The following is a 23792-nucleotide window of genomic DNA, read 5'->3' as shown; positions in this document are numbered from 1 at the left end:
CAGAAAACCCACAAGCCAGTTGAAATTGGGGGAATTCTAATGGATGATGAGCCAAGAAAAAGGAAGTCCCTAAGAAAGGAATTATTTGGAAGCTTGGGAGAACCTCAGCCCTTGCCTTGGTGTTCCTGGCTTGAATGGAGGAAGCTTTCATGGACTTCAGAGGATTCTGATTTTTTACTCTCAGCATCCTAGCAGTTTTCTAGGTAGAGTTGATGGCAGTGTAAGGACAAATTGGATACAATGAGGAAAAGCAGATTCAAAGCTCTACAAAACAATCTGGGAGAAAAGCTATATCCTACCTCAGAGGAACACCTTGAGGACTTCAGCAGAAAGGACTTCAAGGAGCTGTGAATGAATGACCCCTTTGCAGTATGTGCCCTTAAGCCTTGAGTACACTTTCCCCTGGATTCTACAGGTACTGGTGGGAGACACAGACTTTTGGGCAAGTCAATCTATCAATCAATAAACATTATTAAGTGCTAGGCATAGTGCTGAGGGGAATATCCAAGGCAAAAGACAGCCCCCCCCCCCTGCCCTCAGGGGACTTACAATCTAATGGGGAAGAAGATATGCAAACAAATACATACAAAGCAAGCTATATGCAGGACAAATAGGAAATAATTAACAAAAGGAAAGTATTGGAATTAAGAGGGAGTGGGGATAGAGACTTAAAAGGAGTCATAGTAGAGGCGGGAGCTCATTTCTGGCATAGGGGAGAGACAGAGAAAATGCCAGGAAAAGGGAGATACAGAGTTTTATTCATGGGACAGCCAGGAGGCCAGTGTCACTAGATTAAAGAGTACTTATCAGGGAGTAAAAGCATAAAAAAGACAGGAAACAGAAATGGGTTGTGAAGGGCTTTGAATGCCAAATAGAGAATTTTGGATTTGCTCCTGGAGGCAATGGAAGCCATTGGAGTTTATTAAGTGGGGAGAAGCGGGTGGGGTGGAATGTGGGTGATATGATCAGACTTTCAATTTTTGGAAAATGAGCTTAGTGGCTGAATGGAGGATGGATTAGTGTGGGGAGAGACCTGAGGCAGAAAGACCCACCAGCAGGCTTGTACAGTAATCAAGGCATGAGATGATGAGGGCCTGCACTAAAGTAGTAGCAGTGTCAAGGGAAATAAGAGGACACAATTCGAGATGTTGCAAAAGTAAAATAAACAGTTTGGCAACGGTTTGGATGAGGCAGGGGTTGGCGGTGACAGAGTGAGGAATTCAGGATAACTCATAGGCCTAATGGACTGGGAGAATGGTGTTGCCCTCTATGGTAATAGGGAAGGTAGCAGGAGGGGAGAGTTTAGCGGGAAAGATACTGAGTTCTATTTTGGACATACTGAGTTTAAGATGTCTACTGAAGGGGCAGCTAGGTGGCACATTGAGTAGAGCACCAGCCCTGAAGTCAGGAGGACCTGAGTTCAAATCTGACCTCAGACACTTGATACATTTACTAGCTGTGTGTGACCTTGGGCAAGTCACTTAACCCCAAATGCCCTGCCTTCTCCCCTGCAAAAAAAAAAAAAAGATGTCTACCGGATACCCAGTTTAAGATTCTGAAAGGCATAGTCTAGAGGCCATCAGCCTACATATGGTATTTAAATCCATGGGGGGTGGGGGGGGTGATAAGAACACAAAGTGACTTCTCTCCCTCATTCTCTACAGTCATCAAGTACAGAGAGAGAAGAGAAGAGGTCTAAGACAGAACCCTGAAGGCCACCTATGTTTAGAGGGCATGATTTGGAAGAGGGTGCAGCAAAGGAGACAGAGAAGGGGTAGTTAGAGAGGTAGGAGGAAAACCAGGAGAGAATGATATCCCAAAAACCTAGAGGAAAAGAGAGTATCAAGGAGGAGAGTGTTCAGTAGTGTCAAAGGCTGCAGAGAGGTTAAGGAAAATAAGGACTGAGAAAAGGCCATTGGATTTGGCAACTACAAGGTCATCAATAACTCTGGAGAGAGCGGTTTCAGTAGAATGATAAGGTCAGAGGTCAGATAGTAAGAAGAAGCAAGAGAAGAGAAACTGGAGGCACCTGTGGTGAAGGCCTTCTCAAGAGTCTAGCTACAAAGGGCAGAAGAGATATAGGATGATAGTAGAGATGGAAAGGTCAAGTGAGGCTTTTATTTTCGGGATGGGGGAGACACGGGCATGTTTGTAGACAGTAGTAAATGAGCCAATAGACAGGGAGGGTTTGAAAATAAGTGAAAGAAGCAGGATTACAGAGGGGGCAATCTGCTGGAGATGGGATTGGAGCGGATCACTTGAACAAATAGGGGTTAGCCTTGGTAAGGAGTAAGGCCTCTTCACGATGGAAGACAAGGACAAAAGAGGAGAGAGTGGAAGAAGGCACCTGAATGAAACACGGAAAAGAGAGGAGACAAAGTAGTTCACGGAAAATGGCCTCAAATTTTCTGTAAAATATGAGGCAAGGTTCTGAGACAAGAGAATGAAGGCAAGGGGGAGCCATGGGAGATCTGAAGAAAGATGAAAAGGTTTGGAAGAGTTACTGTGGAGAGTGGGAGAGGGAACTGATAGGGGAGGGATACTAACAGCAAGTGAGGCCTCAGTTGAGCTTATATAACAAATCTGTAGTGACCCCGGTCATAATAGCTGCGCAATTTTGTCTACTTTCTTCAGTAGCACATGTCTAGGAGTAAAGGAAACAAATGGTGAGAGTGCTCTAAGACTGAGGCTTGGCTTGGCATAATCAGAGATATAAGGATACAAGAGGGGAGGAGAGTATAGAGTTGAATTGACTAGGGAGTCAAGATGGGGAGAAGATCAGAGACTGGTTAGTTCAGAGGAGACAGCCTGGGGGAGAACTGAAGGATTGAAGAGCAAGAGTAGGGTTATGTAAGGAAAGGGAGGAGGGGGGAAAACAATAGGTTATTATCAGATAAGATTTCAGAATTTTTTAACATGGATTTGTGGGTGAGGGCAAGATCAAGAGTATAACCATCTTTTTATGTGATTAAGGTGGGGTGGAAGAGTAGCTCATGGGTGATGTCAAGGGTCAAGGGAATGAGTAGATAGGGTCTTTGAGGGAGAATCCCCTAGTCCCCTAGTCCTAGATGTCCCCTAGTGTGAAGGCAGGAGTTGAAGAGGTCAGAAAAACTGTAAGTCAGGTATCAAACCTGCTGATGGATGAGATTATCTCTAATCCTCTGGGAACAGGCCAGTCTTCTTGGGCTGGACCCCACCCAATTAGCAAACCTTTCTATTTAGAGTATAAACAGAATCTAATATAGATGAATTCCTGACTCAAAGCAATAAGCCCAGATCTTTATACCCCTCCACAGGAGTTTAAGGTCACCCAGAACATGAAGGAGAAAACCAACCAGAGTGGTCTTATGATCAAGCCACAGTCTCAGAAGGAGGAAATGAAGTTTTTTAGCCCATCTCCTCATTAACTGTTAACCAATCAGGGTTGATTTTACCTGCCAGGGCCACCCCCTTTTCCAAAGCTATTTAAAGCATTTGTGGTTTTGTTTTTGGTCCCTGAGAGAAACCACTGACCATCAATCTATTATTTGTTAGTCTAATTAATAAATTTGATTCTTAATTTACCAGAAACTCTGTCTTTCAGGTTTTTCATTCATCACATAAGTGATAGAGTAAGGGGGAGAACCTGGAAGTAGCGATAGGGAGCAAGCAGTATTATAGCTCCTCTACTGTGACCAGTGAACTGAGGAGAATGAATGAAGAAGCAGCCAGTCCTGGAAAGAGTGGCCAGGGAGGCTGTGTTATCAGGGTGAAGCCCAGTTTAAATAAGAGCTAGTAGGTGCAAGGGGCAGGAGAGGAAGAGTTTTAAGATGAAGGAAAGTTTGTTGCCTATGAAACAGGCATTCCAGACAGCGCAACAGAAAGGCTAGGAAAAGTTAGGATGAAACTTTGGGGGAGGAAAGTTGAGGCGGGAAGAGAATAAAAAGAAAGTTACATGACATTGTTATTATATATTTAAAAGGAACAGGAATAGGCGGCTTGCCTCTAAAAATCTAACAAACATGAAATACAGTAAGACAATTCTAAAAGAAGCTTCTTCTTGCCTTCTTTCCCTCTGACCTCACGAATTTCTTATAGATCTTCATAAATCAAACTCAAAAGCAATACTCAAAAGAATGATACAATACCCAAAGAGTAATAGTGAGAACTCTGGTTTTTCTTGCTCTTAAAAAAAAAACACAACAGATTTTTAAAACCATAAAAGCAAAGTCACATACAGCCCCATAAAGCTGAATTATTGCCAACGAATGCCTAGCTTTGCTGTGAAGTATTTTTTTTTTCCTGAAGGCCTGAACTCTGCCTGTCTCCAACCTTCCAGACAAAATGCCCTTTCTGCAACATCTACTTGGTTCTTACAGGATCAGTGGTTTTACTTGTATTCTCTGCTAGAGAATCTAGTAAAATAGGAGTCACCTAGAAATGAAAGGTTATCAGCTATATCAAAAAAGGGACCTAATAAAAGAACGTTAGACTAAATAGCAAGTGTGGCCAAAGAATGTTCTTATACATACAGATGATAAAGTTGAACACAAATGAACAATGTAGACTTTAAAATAGAGGAAAACAAATACATTCTCTTTTTCCATAATCCAATTAATTCATTAAATGATTACCTATAAATAGTTTTCTGACAGCCCTTGTACTAAACAATTTTTCAGAAAATTTTGGAGCCCACAGCCTCAAACTGTCCACCCTATGATTCTGGGCAAGTCATTTAACTTTTATCAAACAATTTTAAGCCATAAAAAGGCAAAACCCCTCAATTTACAAATGAGGAAACTGAAGCTCAAGGAGGTTAAATTACTTGATCAAGGTCACACAGGTTGTGTCTAAGGCAGGATGTGAACCTAGATCCTCTGACTCCATAGCCAGGGCTCTTTGCAACTGTATACCACACCATTTCTGTTTCCACATTTGTAGAAAGGGGGTGACAGTGGTAGAGCTAAAGATGACTCTACAGTCTGGAGACCACTGAACAATAAACACATTTTTAAGTATGTGCACTGCTGACAAAGGAGTAATAATGAGACTTGCATGTTTAGACAGGGTGGGGTTCAAGGAAATTGTCTCTCTTCTAGTAAGAAAAAATTCCAGAAAAATTTCAGGCCTTCAGGAAAAAAAAAAATTCCCAGCAAAGCTAGCTATTGTTTGAGGAAATACGTGACTTTGCTTTTGTGTTTTATAAATCTGGCTTTTTTTTTTTTTAAGTTCTCAAAATGACAAAAATCGAACAGCAAGAAAAACCAGAGTCCTTCTCATTATCATTCTTTTGGGTATTGTAGAACACCTGTAGATTATCTACGGAAGCAGCCTGATAGCTTCCAGCATATCCCAGAGCCAAACTACTCTAAGCTAACTGGTAATTAGGTATGTGCCTTGATTTTAACGTTTTTCTATGTAGGAACTGCCACAGCTTAAAGACTCCCTTATTATATCACCTGGAGAAGGAAATGATGAGAAAACCCCAAATGGGGTCATGAAGTCAAGACATACAACTCAACAATAGCATTACAATATCCCTGGGGAAATTTACCCAGCCTATGGGATGAAAGGTACCTAATGCTGCCACTGGTGGTAAGGAAATGTTCACCAAGTTCTACTGAAAATGGAAACAAAAGCAAAGGATAATTATTTTTTTACTCCACTGCTCCCTTTTTAATGACCACTCCTGCTCACCAAACACCAGCCCTAATGATCACTCCTTTGGAATGCTTCTGAAGAGAGCTGGAAGTCATGCAACTGAGTTCAGTCCACCAAAAATGTATCTTATCTAAGCTCAACTGGGCCTCAGGAGAGCAAGTCAATCCTATTCATCCATGACTCTGTATGTAATGGCCTACAAAGGTTGCGGCAAACCTTTTCTTATCTCCTCACACCTCCCATAGTCCAGATACATTAAATATCACTCCCCTTCCTGCATTCTACTGTTTAGAGTGACAAACTGGCCTTCTTGCTGTTTCTCACACAGGGCTACTTCACATCCTGTGCTTTGGTAAAGTCCATCCCCCACGCCTGGACCGCTCTCCCTCCTCACCTCTGGCCTCCCTTTCCCTCTCCCCTTCAACTAGTCCATCCATCTCCACTGGTTATTGTTCCCTATCTCTCCCTTTAATGGCTAAAAACCTTGGGAAGGCCACCTACAATAGGCACACCTACATCCTTTCCTCTTACTCTTAACTCTGTACAATCTGGCTTCCAACCTCATCAACTAAAACTGCTCTCTCCAGAGTTACTAATGTCCTCCTAATTGCCAAATATAACCACCTTTTCTAAATTCTCATCCTTCTTGACCGCTCTGCAGCCTTTGACACCACGGATCACTCTCTTCTATTTTTGCTTTGTTTTGTTTTTACAAACATGCAAATAGAAATGATGTGGTATAGCGAAAAGATCACTGGCTATGGAACCAGAGGACCCTTGGTTCACATCCTGCCTTAGACACTACCTTCCCTTCCCTACAGCTTCTCTTCTTGTCTCTCTGGCTGCTTCTCAGTTTCATCCAGGTCATACCCACTAACTGCAAGTTCCCCTAGGGCTCTATCTCATGCCTTCTTCTTTACTTCCTCTGTATTATTCCACTTGGTGATCTCATCAACTTTCAGGAATACGATTTTCATCTCTACAGTTACTTAGGTCTATTTTTCCAGACTAAATCTTTAGACTCACACCTCTAACTTCCTATTTAAACATTTTAATCTTGGTTTCCCCTAGACATTTTAAATTCAACATATCCAAAACTGAACTAATTTTCTTTCCCCCTCCCTTTACCAAACTTCTCTATTACTTTTGAGGGTACCACCAACCTCCTAGTTACCTAGGCTCATAACTTGGTTATCACTCTCTACTGCTTTCTTTTACTTCCCACAAATAATCTGTTGCTAAGGTTTGCCAATTTTACCTTCATACCTATTCACCCCATTTTCTCCTTTAATCCTGCTACAACTCTAGTGTAGGTCCTCATCTCCTTATGCCTGGACAATAGCCTGTTGGTTTCTTTGCCCACCACAAGTGTTTTCATATTCCACTCAGTGGTCAAAGTCATCTTCCCAAAGTCCAGGTCTGATCGTGTTATGCTTCTGCTCAGTGAGCTCCGTATAATCTCTACTATCAAATATAAAATCCTCTGGTTGGGATTCAAAACCCCTTCCCACCTCCCACATACTTTCCAGGCTTCTTACAACCTACAAAGCTGCACATACACTTTCATCCAGTGACACTGGCCCCATTGATCTCTTTTGAATAAGACATTCCAATCTCCCAACTCCAAGCATTTTCATGGGCTCAACCATGCCTAGTATGCTTTTCTACCTCATCTCTGTCTCCTGACTTCCTTCAAAAACCAGCTAAAATCCTACTTTCTCCTGGAAGCCTTTCCTGATCCCCCCTTAATCCTAGTGCCTTCCCTCTGTAGATGCCCTCTAAATAGCTTGTTTGTAAATAGTTGCTTACTTGTCTCCTCTACTAGATTGTGAGATTCTCAAGCACAGGGACTATCTTTTGCCTTTCCATGTTATCTCCAGAGCTTAGCAAAGTACCTGAATAGGTACTTAATAAATATTTATTGGCTGCCTGACTGATAGAAAGTAAGCTCCATGAGGCTATGAACTGCTTCATTTTTATTTTGTATAGATGTCTGTTGATTGAGTTCTCTATTCTCCTACAACACAGTTTACTGTCTGAGACTATCATCCTGAAGTCCCTCTTAAACTCTTTTGTACATAATCAATCTTCCATTGAACTATTTCTAAATAGGCTTTGTGGATTTTTCCACCCATCCTTTGAGGCCCCAATCAAATGTCACACACTCCACAAAGTTTTCCCAATTTCCCCACACCCCTAACCTACGTATTATTTTTCTGCCATCTAGCCTTATAGGATTTTATACTATATTCATGCAACAAGCATTTGTTGAGTGTCTATAATGTGCCAACAGGTGCTGGGAATACAAAGACAAAAAGAAAAACCCCATCCCCATTCACTGGGAGCTTACCTCCTAATTTGTTTGACATTTCATCCAAATATAGGACTTAATGCTTCTATGATAAAATACAGCAGGGACTATTTCTCTTTCTTATGTATCCTTTCTTCCCTGATGTATATCACATTACATATTTTTCCCCCAGATTCATGTCTAGACTTGTCTGGACTTAATCAACATAGGGAACTTTCACTGTAACTCGTAGTGTTCGAGAACTGCCGAGAGCATTAACAGGTTAAGTTCTACTTGCCCATGTCACACAGCTCTTACATGTCAGAGGCGAGGCTAGTAGTCTTCCTGACTCCAAGGCCATCTCTTTACTCACTAGGCCACACTGCCTCTGAATGCATTGTACATAGTATATATTTAATGAAATGTCTGATGAATGCATGAATGAATGGTGGGAGCTAATAAGACTCACATTTCCTCCCTTTGTGGGAAATAGAATAATACTGATCCATCCTCATATTCCAGAAATCCTCCATACAAAAGAAATCCTAGAATTTTAGAACTGAAAGGGATCATTTAAAATGATTCCAGAGAACTTGAACCAATGAGGCCCAGGGTTGAACGGCTTGGATGCACGTCAAATCCTTTCAAAGAGTATTAGTCTTCTGCGGCTCTCCCTCCCCACCTCCACACCGCTATCCCCATTCCAGACTGTGTGAATAAGCAATAGAAAAAAAGCCTGGCTGCCTTTTGTTTCTAAAAGTACAGTTTTCAAAAGGAAAAAAAAATCCTCTTTGTAGACACCCTGTCACCAAGCAAAAACTGCTTTCACAAAATGAAAGTTTAATTTCCAGATGAACAACAAAGTGCCCTTCCAGGCCCAGCTCTCTTCCCTCCTCCTCCAGAATTTCAGCAAGGGAAATAGATCAGCTAAGGTTAATTACAACTTGGCTTTATGTTCTTAATGCTTCATGGCTGAATATGATTATGATAATGTTAAAAAAAAAAGGAAGAAATGTAATACGGCACTTTCTATAGACACTTGCAGACAAAGCAGCCTGTGGTCTGTCTCCTAGGGACAGGCTGTCAGCTGCTGGGTGAGGGTTAAGTCATCCATTAACTCTGCTTGTCTAGAATACTGGATGATCTCAGTTGTCAGCAAGGGAATATTCTGTTTGGGGTTGTATTATATCTTAGTCATTTGGGGCAGAGTTCAAGGGTGTGTATATTGGGGGGAGCAGAGGGGATGCAGGCATGAGCAGCAGAGAAAGAAAAGCTGAGCCCTCCTGTTTGGATTACTTAAAATAATGGATATGGAGGTATATATATAAATATATATATATGTAAATATATATTTTTTTTCCCACCCTAGCCTAGGTAACATGGAGGATCTAGGACAGGATGACTAGGCTTCTCCATTCCTTTTGGTTTTGCTTGATTTTACATTATGCTGCATTTACTTGCTAAAGTTACTTGCCAGTGGATCTTTCAAAGTATAGCAGTCAGTGTGCAATCAAAGAGGAAACATTACTGGCAGTGCTACAAAGATACTCATCCGTGTTCTTTTGAACCCACACCCCCACATTACTACCATTAATTCAGTACAGACTATATGAGATTATTTGAACTTGAAGTTAATTTCAAATTTCAGACCTCTCCCTACCCCCATTCTTAAAATAACTATGCTCAATGTCCAACAGAAGTTAAAAAAAAACAATCAGTTGAAAAACTTATTAAGTGCTTACTATTAAGCCAGGCACTGTGCCAGATGCTGGGAAAATTACAAAAAAAGAAGAAAACAGTCCTTGCCCACAAGGAGATTAAGGGGAGACAACATATAAATAAATAATTACATAGAAGATATATACAAAGCAGACATATGGTAACCTTAGATGAGAAGTCTAGAATGGCAGGTGGAGAGGGACAGGGAAGGGGAAGGGATCCTTCAGGGTACTGGGGCTATCTTAATAGATGCCAGAGGTTGAAGTGAAACATTCTAAACATGGAAAAGAACTTTGTTAGGGCAAAGGAACAGACATAGGAAACTTAGGAAGGAACAGCAAGTAGGCACGTCTAATTGGATCACAGAGGGTATGGGGATAAGTAGAATGTAAGGAGAATGGAGAGCTTGGAAGGGGCCAGTTTATGAAGAGCTCAAGTGCTACACAAAGGACTTTGTAATAGATTCTGGAGCCATTGGAATTTATTGAGAGGGGGAGGGTACGTGTATGACATGGGCAAAGTGAGGCCTTATGAAAATTACTTTGGCAGCTGTGTGGAGGAGAGATTAGACTGGGGAAGCTAGAGGCAGGAAGAGCAATTAGAAATCTGTTGTAAGAGTCCAGAAAAGAGATGATGAGAATGGAGTAATAACAAAAAAAGAGTAGAATGAAAGAAGGGAATATAAATGAGAGATATTGTGAAGGCAAAAATGACAAACCTTGGCAATTGATTTTATATATGGGGAAGGGAAAAATTAAGAATCTGGGATAAAACTGGGGTTGTGAATCTGGATGAAAGGGAAGATTGTGGTGCCCCTTTACAGTAATAGAGAAGCTCAAAAGAGGAAAAAATTGGGGGCAAAGATAATGAGTTCTATCTTGGACATCTTGACCTTGAGGTGCCTACAGGCAGTTCAAATAGTAAAATGTTCAAAATGCAGTTCAAAATGTGAAACAGGCACATTTTTGTCAGGACTAGAGCTCTGCATCTGCAGAGATGATAAGTGAAACCTTGGGAGTGATGAGATCACCAAGTGAGACTGTGTATAAGGATCAGGACAGATCCTTGGAACCCACAGTTAGTGGGAGTGACATAGATTAAAAAAAAAAACCAGCAAAGGAGAATGAGAGGAAGCAGTCAGCAGAAGGTAGAAGGAGAACCAGACACAATGATGCCATGAAAAAACGAGGCAGAGGACAGGGTATCCTGGAGAAGTGATTGATAGTGTCAAAGGTTTCAGAGAGGTCAAAAGGGATTAAGATTGAGAGAAGGCAGTCAGGAGATGACTGGTAATTGATCTTCCTAAAGCATAAATCACACCTCTTTCTGCCTCCATTCAATCAATTCCAGTGGCTCCCTATTATCTCAAGGAGCAAATACAAAATCTTCTGCTTGGTATTTAAATCCCTTCCTTTTTTTTATCTTCTAGTCTTCTTACATCTTACATACTCTGCAATCCACAATATTGTTCTCCTAGCTGTCTCTTACTCATAACACTCCATCTCCTAATTCCATGTATTTTCACTGACTACCCCTTTTGTCTGGAGCTCTCTTCCTTCTTATATCTGCCAAATGCTAAAAGACGCACAAAAAACCAACGAGAAGAAGAATGGCTTGAAAAGCAGAACTGGCCAAATGGAAAAGGAGGGGGAAAAGCTCACTGAAGAAAATAATTCCTTAAAAATTAGAATTGAGCAAATGGAAACTAATGACTTTATGAAACATCAAGAAACAATAAAACAAAACCAAAAGAATGAAAAAAATTGAAGAATGTGAAATATCTCATTACAAAAACAACTGACCTGGAATATAAATCCAGGAGAAATAACCTAAAAATTATTGGACTTCTAGAAAGCCATGATCAAAAAAAAGAGCCTAGACATCATCTTTCAAGCAATTTTTCTTTGTTTTTTTGTTTTGTTTTTGGAGGGGGGAAGGCAGGGCAATTGGGGTTAAGCGACTTGCCCAATGTCACACAGCTAGTAGGTGTGTCAAGTGTCTGAGGCTAAATTTGAACTCAAGTCCCCCTGACTCCAGGGCTGGTGCTCTACTCACTGCGCCACCTAGCTGCCCCCTTTCAAGGAATTTTCAAGGAAAACTGCCTTGCTATTCTAGAGCCAGAGGGTAAAATGGAAATTAAAAGAATTCAATGATGACTTCCTGAGATTCCAAAATGAAAACTCGCAGGAATATTATAGCCAAATTCCAGAATTCCCAGGTCAAGGAGAAAATACTGCAAGCAGCCAGACAGAAAGAATTCAACTATTGTGGAACCAGTCAGGGAAACACAAGATTTAGCACCTTCTACAGTAAAAAAATCAAGAGATTTCGAATATGATAATTCCAGAGGGCAAAAGAGCTAGGATTACAATCAAGAATCACCTAGCCAGCAAACCTGAGTATAATTTTTCAAGGAAAAAATGGACATTTCAAGACACAGAGGATGTAAAGACCAGAGCTCAGTAGAGAAAATGTGACTTTCAAATACGAGACTCAAGAGAAGCATAAAAAGGTAGAGAGAGATCAGAAGGGATTTAATAATGTTAAGCACGAGAAGATGAAAATTGTAACTCATAAGAACTTTCTCATTATTAGGACAGTAGTTGAATATGATGGGAAGATATCAAAAAAAATAAAATTAAAAGAGATGAGAAAGATGAAAGCACTGGGAGAAATGGAAAGAGGGAGGTAGAATGGGGTAAGTTATCTCACATAAAAGGGGCAAGAAAGGGCCTTTACAGTGGAAGGGAAGATGAGGGAGGTGGTGGGGATCACTTAAACCTTACTCTCATCAGAATCGGCTCAAAGAGGGAATAACATATACACTCAATTGGGCATAGAAATCTATCTTACCCTTCAATAAAGTAGGAGAGGAAGGGGAGAAGAGAAGAAAGGGAGTTCTCATAGAAGGGAGGGCAGATTGGGGGAGGTGGTAGTCAGAAGCAAAACACTTTTGAGGAGCAACAGGGTGAAAGGAGAGAAGAGACTAAACAGGAGGCAAATAGGATAGAGAGAAATACAGTTAGCAATCATAACTCTGAAAAAATTTTTGAAAAAAGTTTCTCTGATAAAGGCCACATCTTTGAAATATATAGAGAAATAAGTCAAATTTATAGACATGAGTCATTCCCTAATTGATAAATAATCAAAAATATTTTTTCAGTTTTTGTTCAGTTTTCAAATGAAGTAATCAAGGCTATCTATAGCTATATGAAAACACGCTATAAATAACTGACTGGGGAAATTAAAATTAAATCAATTCTGAGGTACTACCTCATATCTATTAGATTGGCTAACAGGACAGAAAAAGAAAAAGGACAAATGTTGGAGGGGATGCGGGAAAAAATGAGATACTAATGCTCTATTGGCAGAGTTGTGAACTGATTCAACCATTATGTAGAGCAATTTGGAACTATGTCCAAAGGCTTATAAAAACATGCACATCCTTTGACATAGAAATATCACCGCTAGGTCTGTATCCCAAAAGAGATTTAAAAAAAAAAGGAAAAGCGTGTACAAAAATATTTATAGTAGTTCTTTTCTGGTAGCAAAGAATTGGAAATTGAAGGAACACCTATGAACTGGAGGATGGCTGAACAAGTTGCGGTAGATGATTGTGATGGAATACTACGGAGCTATAAGAAATGATGAGCTAGATGCTCTCAGAAAAACATGGAAACCCTTACATGAACTGATGCAAAGTGAAATGAGTAGAATCATTACAAGTGTGAATGTTTAGCTATTCTCAGCAATACAATGAATGACCCAAGACACTTTGAAGGACTTATGATGAAAAATGCTATACACCCCAGAGAAAGAACTGATGGAGTCTAAATGCAGACTGAAGCATATTTTTTCAACTTTCTTTTTTTTTCTTGGATTTTTATTCTGGTCTATGTTTTCCTATACAACATGACTAATATGGAAATGTTTTGCATGACTATACATGTATAACCTATATCAAATTGCCTGCCTTCTCAATATGAGGTGGGGAAAGGCAGGGAGAGAATTTGGAACTCAGCTTTAAAAACTAATGTTGAAAATTGTTTTTACCTGTAATTGGGGAGAAATAAAATATTTTTTTAAAAAAGAAAAACAAGCATTATCTGTAATGGGGATAAACTAGAATCTTTTCCAATTAGATAAGGGGTGAAGCAAGGATGTCCATTACCACCATTATTCAATACTGTACTAGAAATGCTAGCTATAGCAATAAAACAAGGAAAAGAAATGGAATGAATAAGAATAGGTGATGAAAAAACAAAACTATTGTTCTTTGCAGACAATATAAGAACTTAGAAAACATTAGAGAAGCAACTAAAAATCTAGTCAAAACAATGAACAACTTTAGCAAAGTTGTAGGATGTACAATAAACCCACACACATCACCAACATTTCCAGATATTACCAACAAAATCCAGCAGGACGAGATAGAGAAATTCCATTTAAAATAGCTGCCCACAAAATACTTGGGAGTCTACCTGCCAAGACAAATATAGCAACTATGTGAACAAAATTAGAAAACACTTTTAATACACATAAAGATAGATCTAAAAAACTGCAGAAATATTCATTGCCCAGAGGTAGACTGAACAACTATAATAAAAATGACAATTCTCTAAATTGATTTACTTATTCAGTGCCATACCAATCAAACTACCAAAGAATTATTTTATAGAGCTAGAAAAAAAATTCATCTGGAAAAACGTAAGGTCCAGAATATTAAGGGAATCAATGAAAAAAAAAGATTAAAGAAGGTGGCCAACAATATCAGATTTCAAATTATATTACAAAGCAGTAATCAGGAAAACAGTCTAATACCGGATAAGAAACAGAGTGGTTGATCAGCGAAATGGATCAGGTGCACAATATACAGAAGTAAATAAACATAGTCATTTAGTGTTTGAGAAACCCAAAGATCTAAGCTTTAGGGGCAAGGACTCACTATTCATTAAAAACTGGCGGGAAAACTGGAAAGCACTTTTGCAGAAACTAGGCACAGACCAACATCTCACACCATGAACCAAGATAAGGTCAAAATGAATACATGATTTAAACATAAAGGGTGATACCATAATTAAATTAGGCAAGCACAGAAGATTTTGCCTGTCATATCTATGGACAAGGGAAGAGATTATGACCAAGCAAGAGACAGAAAGGATTATGGGAAGTAAAATGGATAATTTTGATTACATTAAATTTTAAAAATTTTGCAAAAACAAAACTAATGCAGTCAAAATTAGAAGTAAAGTAGGAAACTGAGAAAAAAATTTTACAGCAAGTTTCTCTTCCAAATTTGTAAAACTAAGAGCCATTTCCCAATGGATAAAAGTCCAAGGATATGAATAGTTTTCAGAAGAAGAAATCAAAGATATCAAGTCACTTTAAAAATGCACTTAAATCATTAATAATTAGAGAAATGCAAATTAAAAGAACTCTGAGGTACCATCTCACACCTATCAGATTGGCTAACATGATAGAAAAGGAAAATGACAAATGCTGGAGGGGATATGGAAAAAAGAGGGATACTAATCCACTGTTGTTGCAACTGGTCCAACTATTTTGGAGAAGAATTTGAAACTGTGCCCAAAGGACTATAAAACTTCCCATTTACCCCTTGATCACTACTACATCTCTATCCTAAAGGGATCAAGGAAAAAGGAAAAGGATCTATATGTACAGAAACATTTATAGTAACTCTTTGTGGTACAAAGAATTGGAAATCGAGGGGCTGTCAATCAATTAGGAATGGCTCAACAAGTTGTGGTATATTACTGAGATGGAATACTATTATGCGATAAGAAATGATGAGGGAGATAGTTAAAAAATTTTTTAAAAAAACTTGATCAACTTATAGGAACTGACTCAAAGTGAAGTAAGAACATTGTATACAGTAAGAGCAGCACTGTAATGATGGATCAACTGTGAAAGACTTAGCTAATCTGATCAATACGATGATCCAAGACAATTTCAAAGGACTTATGATGAAAAATACTATATACTGCCAGAGAAGCAACTGGTGAACTCGAGTGCAGACTGAAGCATGTTTCTTATTTCACTTTAATTTTCTTGTTTTTGTTGCAACATGGCTAATAGGAAAATATGTTCTGTGTGATTTCACACGTATAATGGGTATCATACTGCTTGAATTCTCAAATGTGTACGGGGAGAGGCTAGAGGAAATCAGAGAATTAGGAACTCAAAATGTAAATAATGAATGTTAAGAAATGAAAAAGAGGGGCAGCTAAGTGGCGCAGTGAGTAGAGCACCAGCCCTGGAGTCAGGAGGACTTGAGTTCAAATTTAGCCTCAGACATGAGACACACTTACTAGCTTGTGTGACCTTGGGCAAGTCACTTAACCCCAATTGCCCTGACTTCCCTCCTCCAAAAAAAAAAACAGTGATAGGACAGGAAGTGAAGGCACTGCATATAGAGTTTGTCTAATAAGGAAATGAGAAATATAGAATGACTTTGCCTCTATTTTTCTCTCTTCAGAAAACTGGAATGAAGACTTTTTCATGTTCTAAAAATCAGCAGATTTTCCATGCTACCTTTCTTAACATGCAAATGTCAAAGATGAATCTTCTGCCAATCCACTCTTGAAGTTGGGTGAGAATTTTTTTTTTAAGGAAGAAAGTGTTATGGGTCTGAGCTTCTGTGAAAAAGTATGAATAAAATATGGAAGGTAGGCTCAGTTTTATTATATATAATACATTTGTCCAAAACCCAGCAGCAAGAGGATGCCAGTTTTCTCTTTTTGTCAGCCTCATGGTTTGGTGAAGGTCCACAAACTGTTTTGATCATGCATTCCTACAGAAAGAGGAAATAGACGTGGAATTTGTGAAACAGATCATAAGTCTTACATGAAGGAATAATATATTAATGATGGGGACCTAACCATATGTTAGCAAGAGTTCTTCTTCTACCAAAACACAGCAGCTAATAAATTCTTAACTTAGTGATAATTTCAAACTTTAAAAAGTTCAAGAACCAACAAAGTAAAAAGCTATTTTGGATCTTATTCTTATTAATAGGGAGGAACAAGTTGTTAGGGTAGAAACAGTGGGAACCCTGGGGAGAACTGACTGTTTACTCCAAGAGGACTGTGATGAAGGAGAGGAAATTCTGGTCTAGTCTGACACGCACTTTATATTTTGGGAAAGCAGATTTCAAAAGGGAAGAGGGAAGAAAGGGATAAAAATTCACTGACTAAAATTATACAGGAAAAGTCACAGGATTATAGAAGAAGTTAAGGATGCAAAGAGAATTTTTAAAAGATATAACAGACCGAATGGGAATAGAGAGGAATTTATATAATTCTCAGTTACATATGGCACCTTTATGAAACTTGACTATGCCTCTGGGGCACAGAGTGTACGCGCGCGTGTGCACACGCACACACACACACACACACAACCAACAACAAAAAAAGTAGAAAAGCAGAATTACTACACTCATAATATACTGATCAAAATGCAATAAAGCTGCATTCAATAGAAAGCTCTTAAAGAAAGAATTAAACAGTAACTGGGGACTAAATAATTTAATCCTAAAGAATGGGTAGGACAAAGGACAAATTACATTGAGACTATATACCAAAACTTATGGGATGCAGACAAAGTAGCTATGAGGGATAGATGTTATATCTCTCTAAACACTTTCAACAATAAAAGTAAAAAAGAACAAAGGAATGTTTAATTAAACATGCAATTTAAAACAAAAGCTTTAACAACAGTCACACAAAACCAACTAAGTAACAAAGTAGAAATTAAAGAGCAATAAAATTAAAAGCAAAAAGTCTGTTTTGATAAATAAAAGCTAGTTAAAATATGATATAGAGAGGTAACCTGATTTTTAAAAGAGTGCGAAACCAAATTGTTGATATAAAAATGAAAAAAAGGAGAAACTACAACAATTAATGAGGAAAAAAGGATATTGCTAGAAACTTTTATCCAAATATATGTTAATAGCCCTGACAACTTGTAAGGATATAAAATAGTCAGATTAACAAAAGAAGAACTGGACTATTTATAGCATGATGCCAGAAAAAGAATTTGAGCAAACCATAAATGATCTTCCCAAAGGAAAATAAACCTTCAGGATCAGATAAATTCACAAGATCAAATTCAATCAAACAGTTCCAATATTTCATAAATTGTTTGCAACAATAAGAAAAAAAAGCACCCTTCCAATTTCTTTCTACGATGCAAATATGGTCTTGATATCTAAAAAAGGGAGAGACTATATACACAGATGAAAAAATTTTAACTGTTTTATTGCTGTATCCTCCCTGACAATGTTTTATTGGCATGGAGGTTACAACAACATATTAGAAAGATTATATACCAGGGATTCAGGGTTCATTCAACATAAGTAAGATTATAACTTCAATAATATAAATAATTTTAGAATGTGATTTATCAATAGAGATTAAAAATATTTTGACAAAATCCAATAATCATTTCTATTAAAAACTCTGCTACGAATTATAGAAATAATTGTATCTTTCCTTAATAGACTAAATAGTATTTATCAAAAGCCAAGGGCAAATACAGGTAATGAAAAAAAGTTGGTGACCTTTCCAATAATATCAGAGGTAAAGCAAGGATGCCCATTATCACCAATATTTTTTAACATTGTGCTAGGAATGCAAACTATAAGCAATATAAAGAAGTAGGCAGCTAGGTGGCACAGTGAGTAGAGCACTGGCCCTCGACTCAGGAGGACCTGAGCTCAAATCCGGCCTCAGACACTTGACACACTTACAAGTTGTGTGACCTTGGATAAGTCACTTAACCCCATTTGCACTGCCTTCCCCCCTCCAAAGGAAAATAAAAAGCAAAAATAACTACCTAAATAATGCAATTCTTGGGAGTCCATCTACCAAAATTTACCCAGGGCCTATATGAATACAAATTCTAAAACACTCTTTCCAGAAATAAAGACAGGCCTAAATGATTTGAGAAAGATTATTTTCATTAAGTTGACCCAATACAATGAAAATGACAATGCTACCTAAATTAATTTATTTATTTGGTGGTAAGCAATCAGCTTCACAAAAAAATATTTTGTAAAATTAGAAAAATAATGAAATTCACATGAAGAAACAAAATTCAAGACTCTCAAGGGTAAGAATTTTTAAAAATGAGAAGGAAGATGGTCTATTAGTATCAGATCTCAAACGATATTACAAAGCAATACACAGTAAAAATGATTTTGTACTGGGGGAGGTAGGGAAGGAAGGATAAAGAGGGAGGGAGAGGGACAGAGAGAATAAATGGAATAAAATAAATGGAATAAAACAAGTATTTCCAGAACATAGTACAATAAAAAAAGATACTTGTATATGAAACTGCAAAAGATCCCAGTTATGAGGGGAAAGGTTCACTATTTGACAAAAACTCCTATAAAAATTAGACAGCCATCTGGCAGAAATTAGGTTTAGAAAAAAAACTAGTTTCAACATTTCACCATTTCAATCTCTTATTCCAAAAGGCTCTTAACAACTTTAGACAAGTCATATAAAATTTCATTTTAGTGATTTTCTCCTCTTGGTGACAGGCAAGTCACTTTGCCATTCTGGGCTATAGTTTTCTCATCTGTAAGATGAGAAGACTGGAATAGAAAATATCAAAGATCCCTTGTAGTTCCCATAGTCTAGCGGTCCATGAGTTAGGCTTTCAGGATCAACAAACAAATAACAGTAATTACCATAATTATGAAAGCATTTGGGGATTTTTTTTTTTGTTCACGCCACACTTGTTTAGTTCAATCAAGCTCCAGACATCATTCTCCCTGAGAGCTAGTACAGGTCACCTAGTATGGAGAACATTTTGTGATATTCTGAACCTTTCATAAATATATCAGAAAGAATTTTTTTTTTCCTAAGATAGCAGTACAACCAAATTTAAGGCTTATATATACCTTGAGAAAGGTTAAGTTTGCACATACAACTAGGATTTTTAGAAATTTTTATCTCCTTTCTCATCTTTATCTCCTTTCCAAACAGATGGTGATAAAACTTTTTCTCCTCACATACCTCTAAATTTACTTCTGGGTGTTAGATCTAAGACCGTTGAGGAGGGTAACTCTACTGAGCCACTTAAGTAGAAGATTTATAGCACAAAGTGATTGCCAATCTTAATTGTCCCAATCACTGCTCTAAGTAGATAAATTGTCACTAACAAAGTAGATGCATATACCTATGCCAAATTAATATACAAACTGTAGACATCTGGACATACCATTAGGAAAAACACCTGCTTTTTGTATAGAAGCTAAAGTCTGAATAAAATTTCAGTCTGTACATGAGAGGAAGTCAACTGCTGAAATAAGTTGAAATAAGGAGAAGACATGGCTGTGGGCAACTGGCCAAGTGAATTTTGGGGGATTCTGCCTTCCTCTGGAGTTTGACGCAGGCAGCAAGATGCACTACCCCATATGGCTGCATCTATGCGTGGCACATCTTGAAACCCTTACAGTGAGATACTTTCTAGCACTAACACAAATAGAACTTCCTATCCTGTGATATAAATTCAATCTATCTTCTATGAGGCTCTAGTCACTTGATCTGCAGATGGAAAAAGACAGGATAATTTAGAAAATATTTCCTCCACATCGAAATGACCAGAAAGAGGCTGCCAGAATCAAACTGCTTTAATATATGACAAATATTTATTGGAAAACCTGACAAACACATCTGATGGTGAACAAGTAGCGTTTCAGTTGCATAGAAAGTAGTACTATCCTCGGATGATGATAAAAACAGCAAATACATAATTCTTTAGTATTTAGTTCAAATGTCTATTTGAACCTTTTAATGATTCAGGTATGAGGAAGAAACCTTTGAAGTCATTTTACTGTTGAGGAAAATGAGACTCAGAGAGGTTAAGTGACTTGCTTAATGTCACACAAGAAATAACATCAAAGGTGAGACTTAAACTTAGGTCCTCTGACTGAAAATCCAGCATTCCTCTACTGTACTATGACTTCATATCTCTGAGCCTCAGTTTCTTCATCTGTAAAAGAAGGTTTGATTACATGATCTCTAAAGAAATCTCTTTCGGCTCTAAATTGTAGTGATTCTTTTTTGAATCATTATGGCCAAGATTAAAAAAAATAGGTCATGCAAGCCTGGTGATGGCTGAAAGCAGGCATATACCTGTACACACACACACACACACACACACACACACCTGCATGTCTGTCTGAATGAAGAAGTGAACTAAAATATCAATAGTCTTATTAAGGCTGAAAGAAAATGCAGATGGGGCAAGAGAGGAAATGTGTTCTGGTTACCTGGTATGGCTATTGGAAGAAAGGCTCTCCCAAGGCTGCACACTGCAGCCAGGGACAGCAAATGCTCCCCCACAGCTCCCATCCAGCTTCATCAGCAGGGCTTTGGCGGCATTCTCCGCTGTCTTCCGGCAATCATGAGCATGCTTGAGCATCTGGGTAACATTTTCATCTCTTGTCTGGTCCCCTAAGTTGTAAAGTAATCAGTGGAATAATTGACATAGCATAAGCCTGGGGAGGAACATAGGCAAGCAATATTCAATTATTCAATGGATGAGAAGCAGGGTGCTGTAGGGAAAAAGGCATTAGACTAAATGTCAGCACACCCGGGCTCCCATTCTGGCTCTCTCATTGTATAATCTTGTTCTTTGGTCTTGTAATCTTCTTTCTTGACCAGTTTCCTCATCTATGCAATGAAATCCCTTTCACTTCTAACATCCAATTATTCAAGAATTATCAAATTTAGGCTCAGGTTATCACCTTTTTTTCATAGTACAATGGTTCTTCTTTATGAGGGCAGGCAAGGGAAACAAATGACAGGATAATGCAACTTTATTACTACTTCACTTCCCTGCTAAAAGATTTATTAGGGAAAGGGGAAGGAACTAGTAACTAAAATGAAAACACTGAATTATCTCTAGATTCCCTTTACCCGTGCTATTGCATTTCTATTAGTTTAGCTGATCTATAGTTAACCAAACGAGGTAATATATATGTAGAGAGATTTGCAAATATTAAAGTGTTATATAAATCTAGCTACTATTATTAATAAAAATGGCAAATGAAGCATGAAGTTAAATAAAAACATCTCTGTGAAGTCTATGAGAAACAAAAAATTACACTAGAATAGAACATTATTCAGAACAATGGCATTTCCTTCTCATTGATACAAATAAGAGGCAGCATGATGTCATATGGATAGCAAACTGGGCCTGAGAGTCTAGAAGAGCTGAGTTCAAGTACCCTTTCTGTGAGACCACTGGAATACACTTCTGGTGCCTCGAGAAACTACTGTTGTTGAGTCATTTTTCAGTTGTGTCTGACTCTTCATGACCTCATTTGGGGTTTTCTTGGCAAAGATACTGGAGCAGTTTGCCATTTCCTTCTCCACCTCATCTTACAGATGAGGCAAGCAGGGTTAAGTGACTTGCCCAAGGTCAAACAGCTAGTCTGAGGCTGACTTTGAACTCATGAAGGTTAGTCTTCCTGATTCCAAGCCCAGTGTTCTATCCATTGCACCATCTAGCTGCCCTCAGAAAACTGTCCAAGGCTTTTAACTGCAGAAAAGTGGCCAACAGGCACTGGTTATGGAAGTTTCTTCCCTAGAAGTTGCACACATCAACAAAAACAAAGGTCTATACGAGAAAAAAAAGTTGGCACAATACAATACTTTCAGTGTCACTATTATATTTTTCCTGCATATAAAGAATTAGGAGAGGTAAAGAAAAAAAATTAATTGGATTTGATGCTATTCTAAACTAAACTGACCCACTAAAGCTCCTAAGTTGTACTGGGAGCTGGTAAATACAGATGACGAAGTTGTGGACAGTACGGTCCCTAATGCTTTTTGGCTTTTGTCCATCTGAAAACTAACCTTTCCATAGATACAGTTTTGTCTCACAAATCATATTTAAAAAAAAATCCCAATTCATTCCTCCTTCTTCCACTAACATCCTATTCTAATACCCCACTATGGCATGGAGTTAAGTCTGGGTACTCACAGGCTATGCCAGTAGAGTACAGGAGCTGGCAGGACATACCCAGAAGGAAAGGTTTCAGATATGAGTCTAGTAATGGACTGTGCCTATGTACCAAGGACTAAGTGTATAGAGTTCAGAGAGGCTAAGCAGCTCAGCTTGGCTCACGAGTTAATGACTTTTTTCCCCTGCTAAAGAAACTCATGAAGACTATTAAAGGACAGGGGTCTGCAATCTGGTTGGCTGGAAATAGTACCACACTGATGAAATCATGCGTCCTTTAAGTGTTAGAATTCCTTAAGTTCAGCTCTAAAGAGGTGGTATAACTAAGAATGTTGTCTTATGAATACATACCTGTTTCCTAGAACTAGGTAAATTTCAACTACTTTATTACTGATTTTAAGCATTTACTTAAATGATCCCAGCTACTACACAAGTAGCTATGTTGTTCTCATTTTCTGGGCTAAAGCTTAGAAAAGAATGTTCTTGAAATTTAAGATAAAGAGTTCTCTCTGCTATAAACTACAACTAAGCCAAATGATTTTTTTCCCTTTAACTGATATTTGTTAATAGGTATGTTTTTTAAAATCTTGACTGCTGGCCAAGACCATTTTTGGATCAGTTTCATATGAAAAATAAAGTTTTATAGATTAAATAAAAGATGCTGAAAAATGGTTTCTAATGGAATTGCTGGCACTGTCTCTGCTTTGGAGCTAAGAAAGGTAATTGTCTTAATTTTTGAAAAAGAGTGGGTAAAGAAGTTAAGAATGGCCTGACAGAATTAAAGTGCTTGTAGAGAGTATTACAGGATAAAGGGAGATTAGGAATATTTAGGGGGAAAACAAGGAAATTTATAGATAAGCATACACATGCTTCCACATATTTTTAAAGAGGAGAGACATTGAAAGTTTTTAAATTTTCTCATAGAACCTCTATTCACATTTCAAAGGAACCAGGGTTTTCTAGAACAGCAATTGGGAAAGGGTGATTTGAAAATAAAGAGCAAAAAAAAATCCACTCACACTAAAACTATGAAGTCCTGATTATAGGAAGGAAAACTTTGAAAAAATTCAGTCAACAGAGGAATGAGCCCCTTGAAGCCAATGTCACACAGTAAAGGGAGAGTGGGTCGCTGCTTTGAAGGAAGAAA

The 23792-nt window shown here is 38.2% G+C and overlaps 1 protein-coding gene across 1 annotated transcript in view; it reads right to left on the bottom strand.

Annotated features, from left to right (window-relative positions):
• MCC (MCC regulator of WNT signaling pathway) overlaps nt 1-23792 on the bottom strand; it is a 265718-nt gene that overhangs the window by 37054 nt on the left and 204872 nt on the right. The window contains exon 12 of the mRNA XM_036737648.1: nt 20949-21132. Coding sequence (XP_036593543.1) covers nt 20949-21132 — 184 coding nt within the window. The remainder of the gene's footprint in view (nt 1-20948; nt 21133-23792) is intronic.

This window comes from Trichosurus vulpecula, chromosome 9 (genome assembly GCF_011100635.1).
Source record: "Trichosurus vulpecula isolate mTriVul1 chromosome 9, mTriVul1.pri, whole genome shotgun sequence".
Taxonomy (NCBI): Eukaryota; Metazoa; Chordata; class Mammalia; order Diprotodontia; family Phalangeridae; genus Trichosurus; species Trichosurus vulpecula.
This window is presented reverse-complemented; position numbering and strand designations above follow the sequence as displayed.